The sequence below is a fragment of the Galeopterus variegatus genome, unplaced genomic scaffold, assembly GCF_000696425.1.
Source record: "Galeopterus variegatus unplaced genomic scaffold, G_variegatus-3.0.2 Scaffold2317, whole genome shotgun sequence".
Taxonomy (NCBI): Eukaryota; Metazoa; Chordata; class Mammalia; order Dermoptera; family Cynocephalidae; genus Galeopterus; species Galeopterus variegatus.
The window spans coordinates 253,776-271,925 of NW_007728428.1; the positions used below are offsets into that span (position 1 = coordinate 253,776).

Here is an 18,150-nt window from a genome sequence, read left to right on the forward strand (position 1 = left end):
TGTCAGATTCACCCCAGACTTCTAGGCCTCTACTCAGCCCAACGAGGGAACAGGAAAACAGACACCTACAAGACACAGAATGTCCGGGTTAATGGTTTTCCATGGAAAAGGGGTATTTAAAACCACACATCCACAAATAAAAACATTAGAATCATCAAATATATCATTCTGTTATTTTGTGCTTAATTTTCTCTAAAGTTTACCCCACGAAGACAGAGCCTATGTCTAACTTGCCCACCAGTGTATTCCTAATCTCAGGCACAGAGCCTAGCACACAGTAGGTCCTCAGTAATAGTTGATGAATAAATGAAAACATTATTACATTACTAGATCCACGAGACTAATTTGTTTCTAATTATGGCGCCAAGATATTCACTATGGAAAGATACCATTTTCCTTCCTGACGTAAACCTACAAGTCAGGGATGCTCCTGGTTCCGTACATTACTGTGACTTGCACAGAACTGAGTTCCAAGATAGACTCATAAAATGAGTTCATTAAAAAGGAAAAGGAAAAGTTCAATTCCTCTGCACTAAATTTTGTGGCTCTAGTTTATTCATCATCGTTCATTCAACAATTTTCCTATTACCACAAATACTGCTATCACAAAAAGCAAGTGTTCCAGAAAATCAATAAATGGAAAAGAGCAGTTAGAGAAGACTGAAATTAACTAGCAGTATGGTGACTACCTCTATGTTCTTCCTGCTCGTTGATAATGAATGAAGGTTATTTATGTATTTGTAAACATTCTTATTGACATCTAACTGCTTGGTGTCAACCCATGTTTACTCAAAAGAGATATGTTAGCAGATTTCATGGATAATTTCATTTTGAAAGTAACTCAATGGAGTAGAGCAATAGTGTGCTCACAGATGATAATTCACCCATTGAATTATAGGTGTTCAATACAGTATATCTTGTCCTTTATTCAGATTGACTTTTGGAAACCAGATTCAGCCACACTAATCAAATCTCACAGTACAGTTGACTTCCGTGTGAAAGCAGGAGATACTGTCACTGTGGAGGACTTTCTGGAACAGAACGAACTACATTACAAGTAAGTTTGTGTTTTACAGCTATTAAAATTCTCTCCCACACATGCTTTCATCTGAGCCTTTAAATAAAACTGAGAAGGTAAAAATGAGACCAAGACCATACTTTCTCCAGGGCCCCACAGACAGGTAATGGCAGAGNCAGAACGAACTACATTACAAGTAAGTTTGTGTTTTACAGCTATTAAAATTCTCTCCCACACATGCTTTCATCTGAGCCTTTAAATAAAACTGAGAAGGTAAAAATGAGACCAAGACCATACTTTCTCCAGGGCCCCACAGACAGGTAATGGCAGAGTTGGCCCTGTATTCCCAACCTTAAGACTTCGGTCCTGGCCGATTTGTGTTGAGTTAGTACTTCAGTGAAAATAGTCTTGACCCTTGAACCTCACATCTTCAGCCAGACATGTGACCTGCTTTTTACAAGTGATAATGAGTCCAAGCCAAACCAATGGATGCTATTATCAGCTAGACACAAGTTTAGCTCCAAATCTTATCAGGTCTTCTGGACAGAAATGATCAGCCAGACCTACTGTGAACTATGAGGGCTCTTTATGCTCTTTATGCTATCTGCTTCTGCCTGAGGAAAGTATCAAAATGTGAGCTTAAGAACAAGACTAAGTCAGCCTGAACTGCCCTTCTGTCCTTTTTCCCTAAGGCCCCAGCACTATCTCTAACAATAGGAGAAGGCATGAAGAGAAGGATCCAAAGAAAGAAAAGTGAGTCCTCAAAGGCCAAGAGTAGAGTTGACTAAGCTGGTCACCCCATGTCTCCTCTCCTCAAATACCACTCTGGTTCCTCTAAAGCTTTAAAGATGAGAATGTCCTCCAAAGTAGAGGCAGTTGACCATTTGCTGATCCAACAAATAGAGATCAAGTGCCTACATGTACCAAGTACTGAAAAGGATAGATATGGTCTTCTCCTTTGGGGAAGATAGACTTTAAACAAAGAATTGCAATAATGTATAATAGATTTTGAGAAGGATAAAAAGCTGGAGATTCAGGGGAATAGACCGAGTCTAGGGGTCAGGAAGGGCTGTGCTGTAGATTGGGTGCCGCCCCCCTACCCCCCCACCTCCACCTCACTGAAGCTTAAATCCCGACTGTAACAATTGAAGGTGGGAAATCCTATTATGGTAATTGAAGGTAGGGCCTTGAACAGGTGATTAGATTATAGGACCACGCTGTAGCGAATAGATTAAAAATAGTGGTCATGGGCATGGTTTGGAGGGGTTTTATTTTTATTTTTATTTTTTTAATTTTTATTATTATCATGAATATTCTTAAGATACAAAGCTGGTTGTCCCCTCTCCTGCCCATGATGTGAGGGCCAGATTCATACTGGGGCATACCCATTACCAGAAATTACTTTTGCACCCTTTGTCCCCACCCAATTATCCCCCAACCTACCTCCCCCTCCCCCAAGCCCCTCCACTCCAATTTGTAGCCCTAGGAATGTTCCCTCCCTCTATTGGATCACAGCACTACTGTGTTCTTTCTTTCCTGCCTTCCTTTCTCTCTTAGCTCCCCCATATGAGTGAGCACATGCAGTATTTATCCCTCTGTGCTTTGCTCATTTCACTCAATAGAAGTTTCTCCAAGCTCATCCATGTTGTTTCAAATGGGAGTATTTCATTCTTTCTACGGCAGAGTAGTATTCCATAATGTATATATACCACAGTTTCCTTATCCAATCATCTATTGATGGACATTTACATTGGTTCCATATCTTGCCTATTGTAAACAGCTGCAATAAACATGGGAGTGCAGGTATTCCTTTGACATGATGATTTCCATTCCTCTGGATATATACCCAGAAGAGCGATTGCTGGATCATATGGAAGATCTATCTGTCGTTGTTTGAGAAACCTCCAAGTTGTTTTCCAAAGTGGTTGTACTAATTTACAATCCCACCAACAGTGCAGTAGTGTTCCCGTCTCTCCACACCCTTGCCAGCATTTGTTATTCGCCATCTTTTTTATTATAGCCAGTCTAACGGGGGTGGGGTGGTATCTCAAAGTGGTTTTAATTTGCATTTCCCTGATGACTAGTGATGTTGAGCATTTTTTCATGTATCTATTGGCCATTTGTATGTCTTTCTTTGAAAAATGTCTATTCAGCTCCTTTGCCCATTTTTTAATTGGCTCATTTTTTTTTTTTTTTACTGTATAATTGCTTGAGTCCTATGTATATTCTGGATATTAGTCCCTTGTCAGATGCATAGTTGGTAAAAGATTTTCTCCCACTCTGTAGGCTGTCTTTTCACTCTGTTGTTTCCTTTGCTGTGCAGAAACTTTTTAGTTTGATATAGTCCCATTTGTTTATTTTTTCTTTTATTGCTTGGGCTTTTGGGCTCATGTTCATAAAGCTTGTGCCCACACCTAATTGCTGAACTGTTTCACCTATATTTTCAGGACTTATACCTAGGTCTTTAATCCACTTTGAGTTGATTTTAGTGTATGGTGAGAGATACATATCTAGTTTTATTCTTCTGTGTATGGATATCCAGTTTTCCCAGTACCACTTGTTGAAGAGACAGTCTTTTCCCCAATGTAGGTTTTTGCTGTCTTTGTCTAATATCAGATGGCTATAAGCCTGAGGAGTGATTTCTAGGTTCTCTATTCTACTCCACTAGTCAGAATGTCTATTTTTGTACCAGTACCATGGTGTTTTGGTTACGACAGCTTTGAAGTATAATTTGAAGTCAGGCAGAGTTATGCCACCAGCTTTATTTTTTTTGCTCAGGATTTCTTTGGCTGTTCAGGGTCTTTTGTTTTTCCATATGAAAGGTAAGATTGTTTTTTCCATTTCTGTGAAGAATGTCATTGGTATTTTGATGGGGATTGCATTGAATCTGTAGATCGCTTTGGGTAGTATAGACATTTTCACAATGTTAATTTTTCCAATCCAAGAGCATGGAATATCTTTCCATCTTTTTGTGTCTTCTTTAATTACTTTCAGAAGTGGTTTGGAATTCTCGTTATAGAGGTCTTTAACCTCCTTGGTTAAATTGATATCTAGGTATTGTATTTTTTTTGGTGACAATTGTAAATGGGCTTATTTTCTTTATTTCTCTTTCTGTTAATTCATTATTTGAGTATATAAATGCTACTGATTTCTGGGCATTTATTTTGTATCCTGTGACGTTACTGAAGTTATCAATCAGCTCTAGGAGTTGTTTGATAGAGTCTTTAGGTTTTTCTACATATAGTATCATGTCATCTGCAAATAGGGAAAATTTGACTTCATCTTCTCCAATCTGGATTCCCTTTATTTCTTTCTCTTGCCTGATTGCTCTAGCTAGTACCTCCAGCACTATGTTGAATAGAAGTGATGAGAGTGGACATCTTTGTCCTGTTCCTGTCCTTAAGGGGAAGGCCTTCAATTTTTCCCCATTTAGAGTAATAATGGCGGTGGGCTTGTCATAAATGGCTTTTATTGTGTTAAGGTATTTTCCTTCTATACCCAATTTGTTGAGAGTCTTTATCATGAAGAAATGTTGAATTTTGTCAAATGCTTTTTCAGCATCTGTTGAGATAATCATATGGTCTTTGTCCTTGAGCTTGTTGTGGAGGAGTTTTAAAAGGGAGTGAATTAGGAGGTTAGTCTTTTGCTCTCTCCACTCCACCATTTCACAATGTGATACGCTGCCATCGCTGAAGTCACCACAAAAGAAAGCCTTCACCAGATGTGTTTCCTGAACTTTGGACTTCCTAGCCTCCAAAACTGTAAACAATAAATTTCATTTTCTTACAAATCACCCAGTTTCAGGTATTTTGTTATAAGCAACAGAAGTGGCTGTCCTAGGAAATGAAGCTTTAGCTGAGAATTGAAGGATAAATAGGAGTTAGCCAGACAAAGACAAAAAAAAAAAAAAATCACACTTTAGGCAGAGAACAGACCATATGCTAAGGCTTAGAAGTGGGAGAGACCGTGCTGACCTGGAGGCATTTTTGTGAGAGACAAGGATGAAATTAGGTTCATAGTACAAAGAAGAGTTCTTCCTCCAGAGGGTGGTGGATCAGGGAGGAGCAGAGGAAGTTTTGGGCTCTGGTCCTGGACATTCATGCTTACTCAGCAATCCCCTAGCACAGGCTCCAGTCTCCATTATGTTTTGAGAAAATGTGCACTACATAATTTTAACATTAAAAATTTTCTCTTGCTTTTCACATCTTACTAATATAAAAGAATAGTATTTGTACCAGTGAAGATATCAGAATTGTCACCTATAAAATGTGTACCTCCATCAGGAGGAGTGCGGTAGGAGAGTGCAACAAGTAATGCTCTGAAAAAAAAGACCAGATTCCAATCCTGGCTCTGCAGCTTTCCAGCTATGTAACCCTGGGTGATTTGCTTAACCTTTCTGAGCTTCATTTCCTTATCCATAAAATGAAGATATAATGCCCCTCTCAAAGGGCTGATGTGAAAATAAAATGAAACAATATGTAGATAAATTGCAGCTGGTATTACTATTGCTAAGAATGCTGCTATGGTTTCCTGTTGTACAAAGAGGAAGATTATACATTTTTTAAGGGTCAACAGAAACTGTTAGGTTTCACCCCATTATTATGCCTCACATAGCTTAGCTATCTGCTTCTGCCTGAGGAAAGTATCAAAATGTGACCTTAAGAACTGACTGTCTTTTTAAAACAAAGATATAACCCAGTAAGTTTCAAAATGTGATTAAGATTCATGTCTATGACATTTTCCTCTTCTTATTATACTAGGAAGGACACCTAAAATCCTAGTCTTTAGAAGCCTTCAGTCACATTCAGAAAGATGACAATTTCTTTATAATTCTTTAAGAAAGACAAAGGAAGATCAGTGACCACAGACTGACCCGGCCCCCTGAATGATGTCCTAGTTCTACTGGTGTCACAGAACAGTGAAATGACTTCCAATCGCATTTCAACCTGCACTTATCAGATAGAAAATCCACTTCCTTTTTTGGTGGTAAACTTTTTGGGAATTGTGTATGAATGTTATCTAGAAAATAGGACGTTCCCTGAGGGCTAAGATCTTGTTAATTTTTGCTTCTCTGTTCACTGCTTAGCACATTTGTGGCATATAATTTTCTAAATATTAAATAATAATAAGTCCCTAGAAATGCTCAAGAAGCACACCAGCAATATCCTTGCTGGGGCTGCAAGCAGTCCCTGAGCATCCCATTATTACCTCATATGGTAACTAATTTGTATTTAGACACTTTCCTGCTGGCAAGAACTTGCAGTTGTGTTTGTACATATCAGAAACCATCTTCTGCAAAAATTCCACCAAAATAGCTTTTTTCAGTGATTCTAATCCTCTTCACCAAGACTCATATCATTTGGCAGCTTTGGTCAGAACCTGAATTACCATGGGAAAAAATTCAAAATGTGTGCAAAAAAAAGATGAAGTCTTAAGTCTAAATTGCACCCTTAGTTACAGAAAGACTAGGAATTGGATGGTATAAATCTCCAATTTATGGTTCTGAAGCTAAGTTTACAGAACCTTTTGGTGGGTGGCCTCTGCAGAATTTCTTTCTACAACTCGCAGGAAGGTTGTCCGCCCTATTTGATCCAGTGAGAGACCGACTGTTGCTAATACCTATAACATCATTTTTCTGCTTATTTCAAAGTCACACAGGAAAGTGTCCTTGGATAGAAATGGGCACACAGCAGTGTTCTTCAGTAGCAATGGGCACATAGTCCAGGAACTGACCAAATATTCTATCTTCAGGAATCTGAAAGAGGGATATAACTCAGCCATTTCTCTCTTTTCTTCTCAGACCTTGTGTTCCTTGCTTTTTTGGCAGTCCCTTTTATCTAATTTGCTTGCATGTTTAAAAAAAAAGAGAGAGAAGAAAAAATTGGATGACACTACAAAAGGAGCATATAAAAGTATCAACTAGTATACATGCCTCTGTATTTTGGAGCTGTAATGCAGTCCCTATTATATTAAGAAGCATTGTTTTAATCTTCTAGAATAGAAGCTCATTATTTAATAATAGTATTTTGTAATGTAGCTAAAATAGTACCTTGTCCTAAATCTAATAAAATAAAATAATCATAGGACTGGAGAGGATCATTTGAGGTCAATCCCCCGCCTTCAGGCAAAAGTCAGCACCACATTTCAACCTCATTCTGATGCTGTTTTGCAAGTTACTAGAGGGCACTTTTACCCTTGGGTGCCATCTTAAATTTAACTAACTGATTCTTTATGCTTCTTTGTCCTGGTTATTGATGAAAATGTTTAATATTTAACACAGTAATAACTTTAACAGAATGTCTCTTCTTAGTACCAAACAAAACACTGGCCCCCTACATAGTCACTGATTCTTTTAAATAATTTGAATTTGAGGGTTGAGTACAGGTGGAAGGGTAGTGATATGCTCTGGAAGATTTGCTGCTCCCTCTACCTAGAGATGGTTCCTGATAAATCAGAGATAGCCATGGTTATGGCCTTAGATACAGATGTGTACTCAAAGTGTTGAGGCTGTGAAATGCCTGGGAGCAATTAACTGATAATGTCTTTTCTCTGGGCACCCACTAAAAAGCCATGTGACCTAGATGATATTTACTTGCTCACTAACAATGGGAAATCTTGTTAAAGTGAAAATAGATGTCATTTACCACTTCCTCTTCGATTTTTTTTTTTTAAGTTTTTAGGTTTTTGTTTTGCTTGCTTTGTTTGTCTGTTCTTAGTTTTTGATTATCCTTGAAAATCATTTCCTAAACTATCTCTGGTCTAGGCTTTAGTTTCCTCCATGTTTTCCTGGAGTTCATGAAGGTGGTAACTGGCAAAATTCTATTTTTTTTATAAACCTTGGGTGACAGCTATGTAAATGACAAAGGCCTATGGATTTCAGTCAATTCAGTGTGTTTTAGAATTGAAAAGGAATATCCACTAATCAAATGTCCCCATTCTAAAATTTATAAAATTAAAGCCCAGAGACTATATGCCTTTTCGAAAAACAACTTATGAATTAGGCACAACTATGACCTTGAACTTTTTATTTCTAATTCAGGATTCCTTCTGCTTCCACCCTCTTCCCTAATAATCAAGTTGGGGTACTGAATAGAACTCTGGCACTTACTATGATCATTGTTCCTAACTGTAGCATGCAGAATGACGGTCCCTGGAAATGTCTGCATCCTAATCCCCAGAACATCTGAACATGTTATATTGCATCACAAAGAGGAATTGAGGTTATATATAAACTTAAGATTCCTAATCAGCTGACTTTAAAATGGGGAGATTATCCTGGATGGTCCAGATTGGTTCAACATAATTACAAGAGTTCTTAAAAGTGGAAGAGTGAGGCAGAAGAGGAGGTCCCAGTGATTGGATGAAAGAGGGACTCGCGTCGCTGTTGCTAGCTTTGGAGACGGACAAGGTCCACAGCCAAGGATTACAGGTGACCTCTAGCAGCTGAAAAGGGCAACGAATCCAATTTCCCAGTAGAGCCTCCAGAAAAAAACACATCCCTGTTGACACCTTGCTTTTAGCCCAGTGAAATCTGTGTTAGACATCTAACCTACAAAACTATACAAAAATAAATTTATGTTGTTTTAAGCCACTAAGTCTGTGGCAATTTACAGCAGCCACAGAAAACAAATACACTAACAAAGTATTGATGGCTGCTCAATGGAAAATTTTCTTTTCATAGGATAAATTTTAAAACCTGCTCCTTTTCCTTTTCTTAAAAAATACTGCCTTAAGACAGTATTTGCCTTTTGCTAGGACATGGATAGCATTTAGTATTAATTTATTGTTCCATAAAAGGACACAAGTTTATACCCAAGTTCATCAAATGAAGGAGCGATCAAGAGGGAGGTTCAGAGGATGTCCCTGACATACTTCATCAGAATGCCCTTGGCAGCCGGAGGAGAGGCAGACTTTTGATGTGTGGCTGCAATTCTCTGTGTGTCAGATAAAACCATTTCAAGGCTTGACTGTGGATAATAGAGGTTTTGACAAACTGGCCTCTGTCTGTAATATACACAGTGCTGTGATCAAGGACATTAATGCTCATAAAATTGTGTCCCTTTCAAACACACTTTCCACTCAAAGTAGCAAAAGGAAATGAAGTCACGCACACCCACCCACACCTTCAGGCCTGCCTCTTACAATAGGAACTTTCATCTAAACCACACATGTATAGAAATAGGCAGGCCTCAAAGTTTCTGTCACCAATATTTTTTACATTACCTTGCTACAGAACCATTCTTAGATTACTTTAAACCAGCTGAAAGAAAAGTGGAAACGAGTTCTTTAAACCCAGTATTTTTTGCCTGATAAGTCTTTAGCTAGTTCTGAATTTCCAGCCACCAAGCTATTTTTCCCAAAACCGGAAAATAGGCCCCAGGTGACCAACTGTTTCCATTTTCCTGGGACTGATTAGGTTCCTGGGACATGGGACTTTTAGTGCTAAAATCAGGAAAATCCTGAGGAAGAAAGACCACACATAGGACTCAAGTACATACTGTTGCACAGAAGCCCAAGGCCCAGACCCATTATAGACCATTTGCTAAGTTTAGAGTCTACGAACACTCAAATATGCGAAGTTTGGGCCAAGGAAGAACCTGTTTTGCCTGCACTCTGCAGTGTCCTTTTCAACGACTTACTTTTTGTGATCAGTAACAATCTCCCTTGTGCACCTCAGGCTGAAAGTCAGCAGGAATAATCAGACAACAACATGAGAATCCATGGAGAATGCATCTATTAAAGCAGCAGCTCTGGGGTTCTATGTGTGTTCACGGGGAAGAATATACTTATGTTCACAGGAGCACCCACTCTGGTCCATTGCAGGGTACTGATAAGCAACCTGAGGTCCACGCTGGAGGCTCAGTTTGACAGCCGGGTCCGTGCAACTGGACACAGTTATCAGAAGTACAACAACTGGGAACTGGTATGATGTGCACATATTTAGACAGACATTGCTTTGGGAATTGAACTAAGGATATCTCATTAATCCACAAATGGTTCCATTTGGTAGATAGAGGCTTGGACTGAACAAGTCGCCACTGAAAATCCAGACCTCATCTCTCGCAGTGTCTTAGGAACCACCTTTGAAGGACGCAGTATCTACCTCCTCAAGGTAATCATTTTTAACCATGACCTTGCCATGTCTGAGGAATTTAAATCAATGAATTCTAACACATTAACATCTGTTCCACAGACACACTTATCCCAAACATTGTTATAACTCTTTTCCTTTCCATATCCCCCAGGAAGTCAAACACCTTCCCCAGCTTCTTTTGTCATACGTGGATTTCTAAATCATTATTTTGATTTATTCAAAAGGAAAAATGCAATAAAATAAGAGTTCTATAAATTTAACCACATTCCTGTAAGCAATGTAAATGATCATGCACCTCGATGATAGTCTTCTCTTCCAGCTGTTGTTTGCAAATCCATTTGCTAAAGAGGTTCATAAACTTCACGTCTATCAGACAACATTAGAAAGCATATTAACAATTTGTTTCTGTCACCCCCAATGCCATTTTTGTCATGTAATTCTAATGAAGGAAATAAAAAGACAAGGAATAAGTGGAGAGAAGGAAAAATTCTTACAAGATTAGCAACAACCATGATTACTTCTCATTACTCATCCAGTTGCCTTGGTCATGTCACCTAATAATAGCAGCTGAAAATAACCTCCACGTGAGCACAATTAAATAGGGTAATCAAGCATCTTCTGAAAATATGAGCTTGTCAAGCTTAATAAAAATAACAAACAGCCATGTAAGCTTTCAGCTCAAACATTGTGAGCATCTAGAGGCAAGAACATACTGCGCTAGTATCATATTTTAATTTAATCATGGGCTATATCTCTTGTTGCTGTCAGGTTTCACCTGTTGAGTCCAAAGCCCAGACGGATAGTGAATGTCAGCCCTTGAAATCACAGTTTCCCTTTTACTTTTGTTTGCAATAGGTTGGCAAAGCTGGATCAAATAAGCCTGCTATTTTCATGGACTGCGGTTTCCACGCCAGAGAGTGGATTTCTCCTGCATTGTGCCAGTGGTTTGTGAAAGAGGTTAGTATATAGAGTGATTTTTTGGCAAAGGGAAGTAGAGAGTATTTTTTTTTAATTTCAATTAATCTCTTTATAACCTATCTATAATAAGAGAGAATAATAACAGAGAAAAATATCCACATTTTAAGTTCCCTTTTGGGGGGAATTGGTTTCAACTTTCACCCACAGACCTTTATAAGGCAAGATTTTAAAACAGTTGTAAAACTTTACTTACTTGAATTTCACTCATCTGAACTTTGTCACCCACCTTTGGTGGAGAGGCTAACAGCCAGTATAGTGGATTTGGTCATTTAAAAGTTAATGGTTGTGGATAAACCACCAACTTGATCATTTTCTCCTGGATAATAATCATTCTATACTTCAGAATAAAATAGTGCATGGTAGTACTTACTCTAAGGGATATTGTTTTTCATTCCTTATAATTCTAGTGGTAAGATATATGTAAAAGCCCTTTTAAAATTAACGTTTTTAAATATCCATGTGACTATACTGATATAAATAGATGATTCAATAAACAAATAAAAAAGAAGGAACAACTCTTTCTTGCAGAGCAATTACAACTAATATATGTACAAAGAATGAGCAAAATATAAAAGCACCATTAGAACACCACGGTAATAATCATTCCAGGCAAACCCATAGATGGATGCAAAATTAGTGGGTAAAAATATACGGAGAAACAGGATATTCGAACAGTCTCAAAGTATATCTCCCCAAAATGTATTCATTACAAAGGAAAACTTAGAGTGGAGAAACCTAGCAGAAAATACCTTAACCAAGAGATAAAGGTTAACATCACCAGTAATAAATAAGACTTGTGGATGTCATGAACCCCCTCATATCACACACTGAAAAGACACATCACCTTTGTGATAGTCTTCCCCAAAATGCATTAACTTCCCTCTAATCATNAAAGGTTAACATCACCAGTAATAAATAAGACTTGTGGATGTCATGAACCCCCTCATATCACGCACTGAAAAGACACATCACCTTTGTGATAGTCTTCCCCAAAATGCATTAACTTCCCTCTAATCATAAAAAAAAAAATAATGAAAAAAATCAGACAAACTCAAAATTGAGGGACATTCTGCAAAATACCCTGACCAGTATTCTTCAACAGTGTCAGAGTCATAAAAGATAGAGAAAAACTGAGGAACTATCACAGACCAGAGGAGACTAAGGAGACATTCAAGCAAAGGCAATGTGCGATCCTAGATTGGATCCTAGAATAGAAAAGGACATTAGTGGAAAAACCAGTGAAATCTGAATAAAACCTATCACTTAGTTTATATTGTGGTGCCCATGTTAATTTCTTCTCTCTGATAATTGTACCATTGACATGTTAGATGGTAACATTAGAGGAAGATGGGTGAAAGGTATATGAGAATTCCCTATACTATTATACCATACTGTAAATCTAAAATTATTTCAAAATTAAAAGTTAAAAACACGGGCCAGCCCCGTGGCACACTCAGGAGAGTGGAGCGCTTGGGAGCGCAGCGGCGTTCCCACCGTAGGTTCGGATCCTATATAAGGATGGCCGGTGCACTCACTGGCTGAGCGCAGTGCGGGCAACACCGTGCCAAGGGTTGCAATCCCCTTACCGGTCACAAAAAAAAAAAAAGCTAAAAACATGGAAGTGCCTTAAAATTATAATAATATTATTATATACAACATAATTTATCTTGTGTGAAGCATTTCTGTATTTATTTGTTTTTGTCTTGGTTTCTAGACATGATATGTATCCAACTAGCATCACTTAACTTCAACAAGTAGCTCACCATCTGCCCTTTAGAAAGAGAAAATTGGATTTTAGAATTAGATTTTATCATTATCTCCAATTTATAGACCATTAAAAGAACATGGTTCTAGAGCTTCTCCATCTAAAGAGTATGCTTTATTGTGCATGATTGTAATGAATATATAAGTATAGAGCCCAAAGAGAATATAAAAGCTGTTCACAAAAAGGCTTACTCCAATTTATAGACCATTAAAAGAACATGGTTCTAGAGCTTCTCCATCTAAAGAGTATGCTTTATTGTGCATGACTGTAATGAATATATAAGTATAGAGCCCAAAGAGAATATAAAAGCTGTTCACAAAAAGGCTTATATATTTTAAAGTTTGTTCAAGCAAGCCTAGGGAAGGGTTGAATTTAAGTTTAATATGATGCTGGAGCAGAGGGATCATGACTAAGAACATATTAAATGGGCGTGATGTCCTTCATTGGTAGATGTGTCCACGTTACTCAACAGAGGAGAACTGGTCCCTTAACGGGATTCCCTTCTCAAGAGAGAAGACAAAAAAGGAGACTCCCATCATTATGCAGCTTGGAGAGTTGGCAAGAGCCTCCCCAAAACCCATCAGTGTGAACTCACTAAATAATGGGAGGCATTCTTATTTTTCTTCCATATCAGGCACTCCCTCTAGGAAGACCAGCTACAAGAGCTTTCAGAGAAAATAAATTCCTAGATGCTATTAGTCAGAACATGCATTGCCACCCACAGACATTCCTTACTTACTAGGACCAGGGCTTACTAATGTTGAGAAAAAGTTATTGCAGCTGTTATCTCAAAGGAATTGAATATGTATAGTCACATGCTGCATAATGTTTGGGTCAACGATGGACTGCACGTATCCTGGTGGTCCCATAAGATTATAATGCAGATGAAAATCTTTTATTGCCTAGTGACATTGTAGCCACTGTAATGTCGTAACTCAACGTATTACTCACATAAGAGCAATAGGCTATACCATATAGCTTAGGTGTGTAGGAGGCTATACCATCTAGGTTTGTGTAAGTGCACTCTATGATGTTTACACAAGATAAAGTCACCTAATGACACATTTCTAAGAATGTAACCCTGTCATTAAGTGACAAGTGACTGTGTGTTCTTTAAAAGTCTTTAATTGTATTAAATTTCTGTTCATCTTTAAACTAAAAAGTTAAAATAAAAAATAATAATTTTGTGTTATATATGGATGGAATAGAAGTATCCTGGAAGCAGAGAAGAATTAGAAACAATTGTAAACAAAAATATCAGTAGCAATTTGTTGACTGCTTTTTAAATATTAATATTGTCTATCTCAATAGGAGATACCATTTTTATTACCAAAGTCAACGTTCATCCAGTCTGTGTACATCTTAGCAGCATCATGCACTCTCATTTTTTAAGGAAATTCTGCTTTGTAATTCACATACAGGCTGTCCGCACCTATGGACTTGACAGCCAGACAACAGAGCTTCTCGACAAGGTAGACTTTTATGTCGTGCCCGTACTCAATATTGATGGCTACGTCTACACCTGGACCAAGGTATATGAACCAGTACTGAGAGGGGCTAATGAAATTAAAACCAACCACTTTCTATTATACTTGTCTTAACTGTATAATCCTCTTTCAGAACCGAATGTGGAGAAAGACCCGCTCCACCCAGGCTGGAACTTCCTGCAGTGGCACAGACCTTAACAGAAATTTTGATGCTGGTTGGTGCCGTAAGTATTTGGCTGACCATTTTGCATCCATCAGTTGAAAAACATAAGAGGAAAAATAACGTAAGAAAACACAGCAATGTCTAAAACAAGAAAAACTGTAAAATTTTGTTTTAGAGTTCTAACTTTCTAAAAGCACAGAAAATAAAAAGTTTATAAATTCATTAAACAAAAATGCACTGAGCACTCTTTGCGTTCCCAGCTATTCTAGATGCAGGAAGCGTAAGACTGAACAAACCAGACATAATCCTACTACTCATGGAATATACAGTCTAGAGAGGGAGGAAGACATTAAATAATTATTTAAATAGAATTGTGATGCAATTAATAACGATCACAGTAATGTAGAGTCTTTTCATGGATATTAGTTTGTCCCCTTCTTATTAATGTTCTTGCACTATGTTTATCTCATTGTGTATCTCTACACAGGACACATGGGTGATTTCATGTGCAACTTTTTACCTTGTGAGCTTAAAATCATACCATCCTAATCTTGTGAGGATATTAGTTTGTCCCCTTCTTATTAATGTTCTTGCACTATGTTTATCTCATTGTGTATCTCTACACAGGACACATTGGTGATTTCATGTGCAACTTTTTACCTTGTGAGCTTAAAATCATACCATCCTAATCTTGTGACTGAATGTATACATACTTTAAAACACATACATAATTAAGGATGATTTTTAAGGACTTCTGTGAAAACTTATTTTTAAATCCTTAATTTGAAAGTTTGAAACATCCCCTGTGAGAACTTCAGTAGGTGGTCATTTGCCATTAACAACAACATATGTTTTTCCAGAAATCGGAGCCTCTCAAAGTCCCTGCGACGACACTTACTGTGGACGCACTGCAGAATCTGAAAAGGAGACCAAGGCCCTTGCTGATTTTATCCGCAACAACCTCTCTTCCATCAAGGCATACTTGACAATCCATTCATACTCCCAGATGCTAATCTACCCTTACTCCTATGACTACAAACTCACTGAGAATGATGCTGAGCTGGTAAGTAGCCTTGGCATATGGCATTTCACTGTTGAGATTTTTTAAAATACTAAAACTTAAAAAAAAAAAAAAATAGAAGAACACTTTCTGGAAGTTCCTTTATTGATTTTTGGTAGTAGAAGTGAAAAAAAATGTGTTACAGATTTACAGGAAATCTGGAGTTGGCTGAAAGAAATATTATTTTGATGCAGGGAATAGTCCCCCACCTGTGGTTATTCACTAATCTTCAAAATGACAATTCCGTCGTTCCATTTCCTCTGGCTTCACCACAATACTAACTCACATGATAATTTCAGATGCATTTGGCATAATCAAGAAAGTTCCTTGATCACATACATAATCTTTGTCAGAGTCAATTTTGTCAAGTTGCCTTGAGCTGGATTTGACATAGGTAGAGCATGGCACATGTCATTAGGAATTAGGATTTGGTTGGTATCAGGTTTAGTAATGAGACCCTAAAGTTGCTGATTTCACTGTTTGATCAGGTGAGGCACAGAAGTAAACCAATCAGTGAACAGTGATATAAATGAGTCTTTATCAGATATAGAGAATAATGCGAAGAAATTTAAGTATCCCTGACTCAAAAAACTAGCAACCTTGGACAATCAAGGCATAATCACATGAACAGTTAAATAATATGAGTTCTATAACAATTCACATTAACACATATGACACACCAATGCATAATTTTTTTTAAATAAGCTGGTTTGAACTCTTCAAATAATATTTCTTTAATTTATGAAACATCTGGCTGCCAGAAGTTGAAACCAATGATCTGAAAGAGCAAGTATGAGATTTAAAGCATTTGAATTATGAAAAAAAAAAAAAAATGTATTCCATTTAGACAATGACATAGATATTTGGCTTATCTAAATGCGTAAATTTAAAGACCCAGCAACTTTAAAAGCTGGAAATTGTTGTTTGTACTATCAGATTCAGTCTTTTTCAGAGACCAAATAAAACATGTAATGCTGTAAATATTTTATGAAAAGCAAAACAGAAAAATAACCTAGTTCCTAGAGAATTAATAGCTAATAGTTGGCTGGGTCTTTTTCTTTGAAAGAAACAAAAATTTCAAAAAGCTTCCCATTTTCCCTATCCATAGCCAAAAAATAATGGAAAACATTACTAGTTAGAAAAATTAAATTATGCTCAGTCTGTCTGTGTTCCCAGTGGGTGCTCATGGTCCTGCAGTCCCAGAGATGGGTGTGGTCAGCTCCTCATTTCTGACCTACATTTCCGGACAGCAGAAGAGAGGGGGTGGGGGCATGTGGTTTGCTTAATTCACATGAATATATTCTCATTGTACCACATCAAAAGAAGTCAAAGTCATATTGAACACTAATGAGTTAATTATTAAAATATAAAAACTAAAATTGTAAAACACCTTAGCTGATATATTCAGTTCACTCAATATCAACTAGTCTTAGTCATAAATACTAAAAGACTAATACTAAGAAAAAAACTGAAAGAGCACTTTGGAGTTGAGCTGCTTCACAAAGGTTTAATACCTTTTCTTATTTGGGGAAGAAGTTTAAGCTTTTTCAGAGATGGGATGGCTTTGTCGCCACTGGCTGCATACAGTAATAACCTAGTATCTGGGCTATGCTAAAAGTGTTCAAATTATCCTGTAAAAAAATTGAGTAAGTTCTACCTTTGGAATCTCATGAATAATTTTTGCTACCTCCTATGGGAATTTTATCCAGGAAAAGACCTAAGACTCAGAGTTCGCAAGTTTAGTGAGCCAATTCGCATGTGCCCCAAGCATTGTGAAAATGTTCTAGCACTGATAGATACTCTTCCCTAAGAATTGGTTCTTCATTTAAAACCAAAGAAAAAAAGAGAAGTAACAGTGAAAGAAATGTTGCTCGAAATCCTGTCCTAGAAAATTGCTTTTAATTTCTAATTAACAAAGAGGTGGAATAAACAGAATTCTATCAAAGTAAAATAAACATAATCTATTCTCAAAAGAAAAAAAGCACAAGCCAGAAAATAATCTTATCTTGGAGGTTTATTTTTATACTCACAAAAGTAAAAAAGTTCAAGGAAAAAATCATGCCANTGCTGTAAATATTTTATGAAAAGCAAAACAGAAAAATAACCTAGTTCCTAGAGAATTAATAGCTAATAGTTGGCTGGGTCTTTTTCTTTGAAAGAAACAAAAATTTCAAAAAGCTTCCCATTTTCCCTATCCATAGCCAAAAAATAATGGAAAACATTACTAGTTAGAAAAATTAAATTATGCTCAGTCTGTCTGTGTTCCCAGTGGGTGCTCATGGTCCTGCAGTCCCAGAGATGGGTGTGGTCAGCTCCTCATTTCTGACCTACATTTCCGGACAGCAGAAGAGAGGGGGTGGGGGCATGTGGTTTGCTTAATTCACATGAATATATTCTGATTGTACCACATCAAAAGAAGAAGTCAAAGTCATATTGAACACTAATGAGTTAATTATTAAAATATCAAAACTAAAATTGTAAAACACCTTAGCTGATATATTCAGTTCACTCAATATCAATTAGTCTTAGTCATAAATACTAAAAGACTAATACTAAGAAAAAAACTGAAAGAGCTCTTTGGAGTT

General features: G+C 37.2%; 1 protein-coding gene across 1 annotated transcript in view; it reads left to right on the forward strand.

Moving 5' to 3' along the window:
- Positions 1-18,150, forward strand: part of LOC103597450 (carboxypeptidase B-like) — a 36,933-nt gene that overhangs the window by 6,993 nt on the left and 11,790 nt on the right. Inside the window, exons 3-9 of the mRNA XM_008581289.1 lie at positions 933-1,057; positions 9,842-9,941; positions 10,029-10,130; positions 10,968-11,069; positions 14,277-14,387; positions 14,476-14,566; positions 15,366-15,568. Coding sequence (XP_008579511.1) covers positions 933-1,057; positions 9,842-9,941; positions 10,029-10,130; positions 10,968-11,069; positions 14,277-14,387; positions 14,476-14,566; positions 15,366-15,568 — 834 coding nt within the window. The remainder of the gene's footprint in view (positions 1-932; positions 1,058-9,841; positions 9,942-10,028; positions 10,131-10,967; positions 11,070-14,276; positions 14,388-14,475; positions 14,567-15,365; positions 15,569-18,150) is intronic.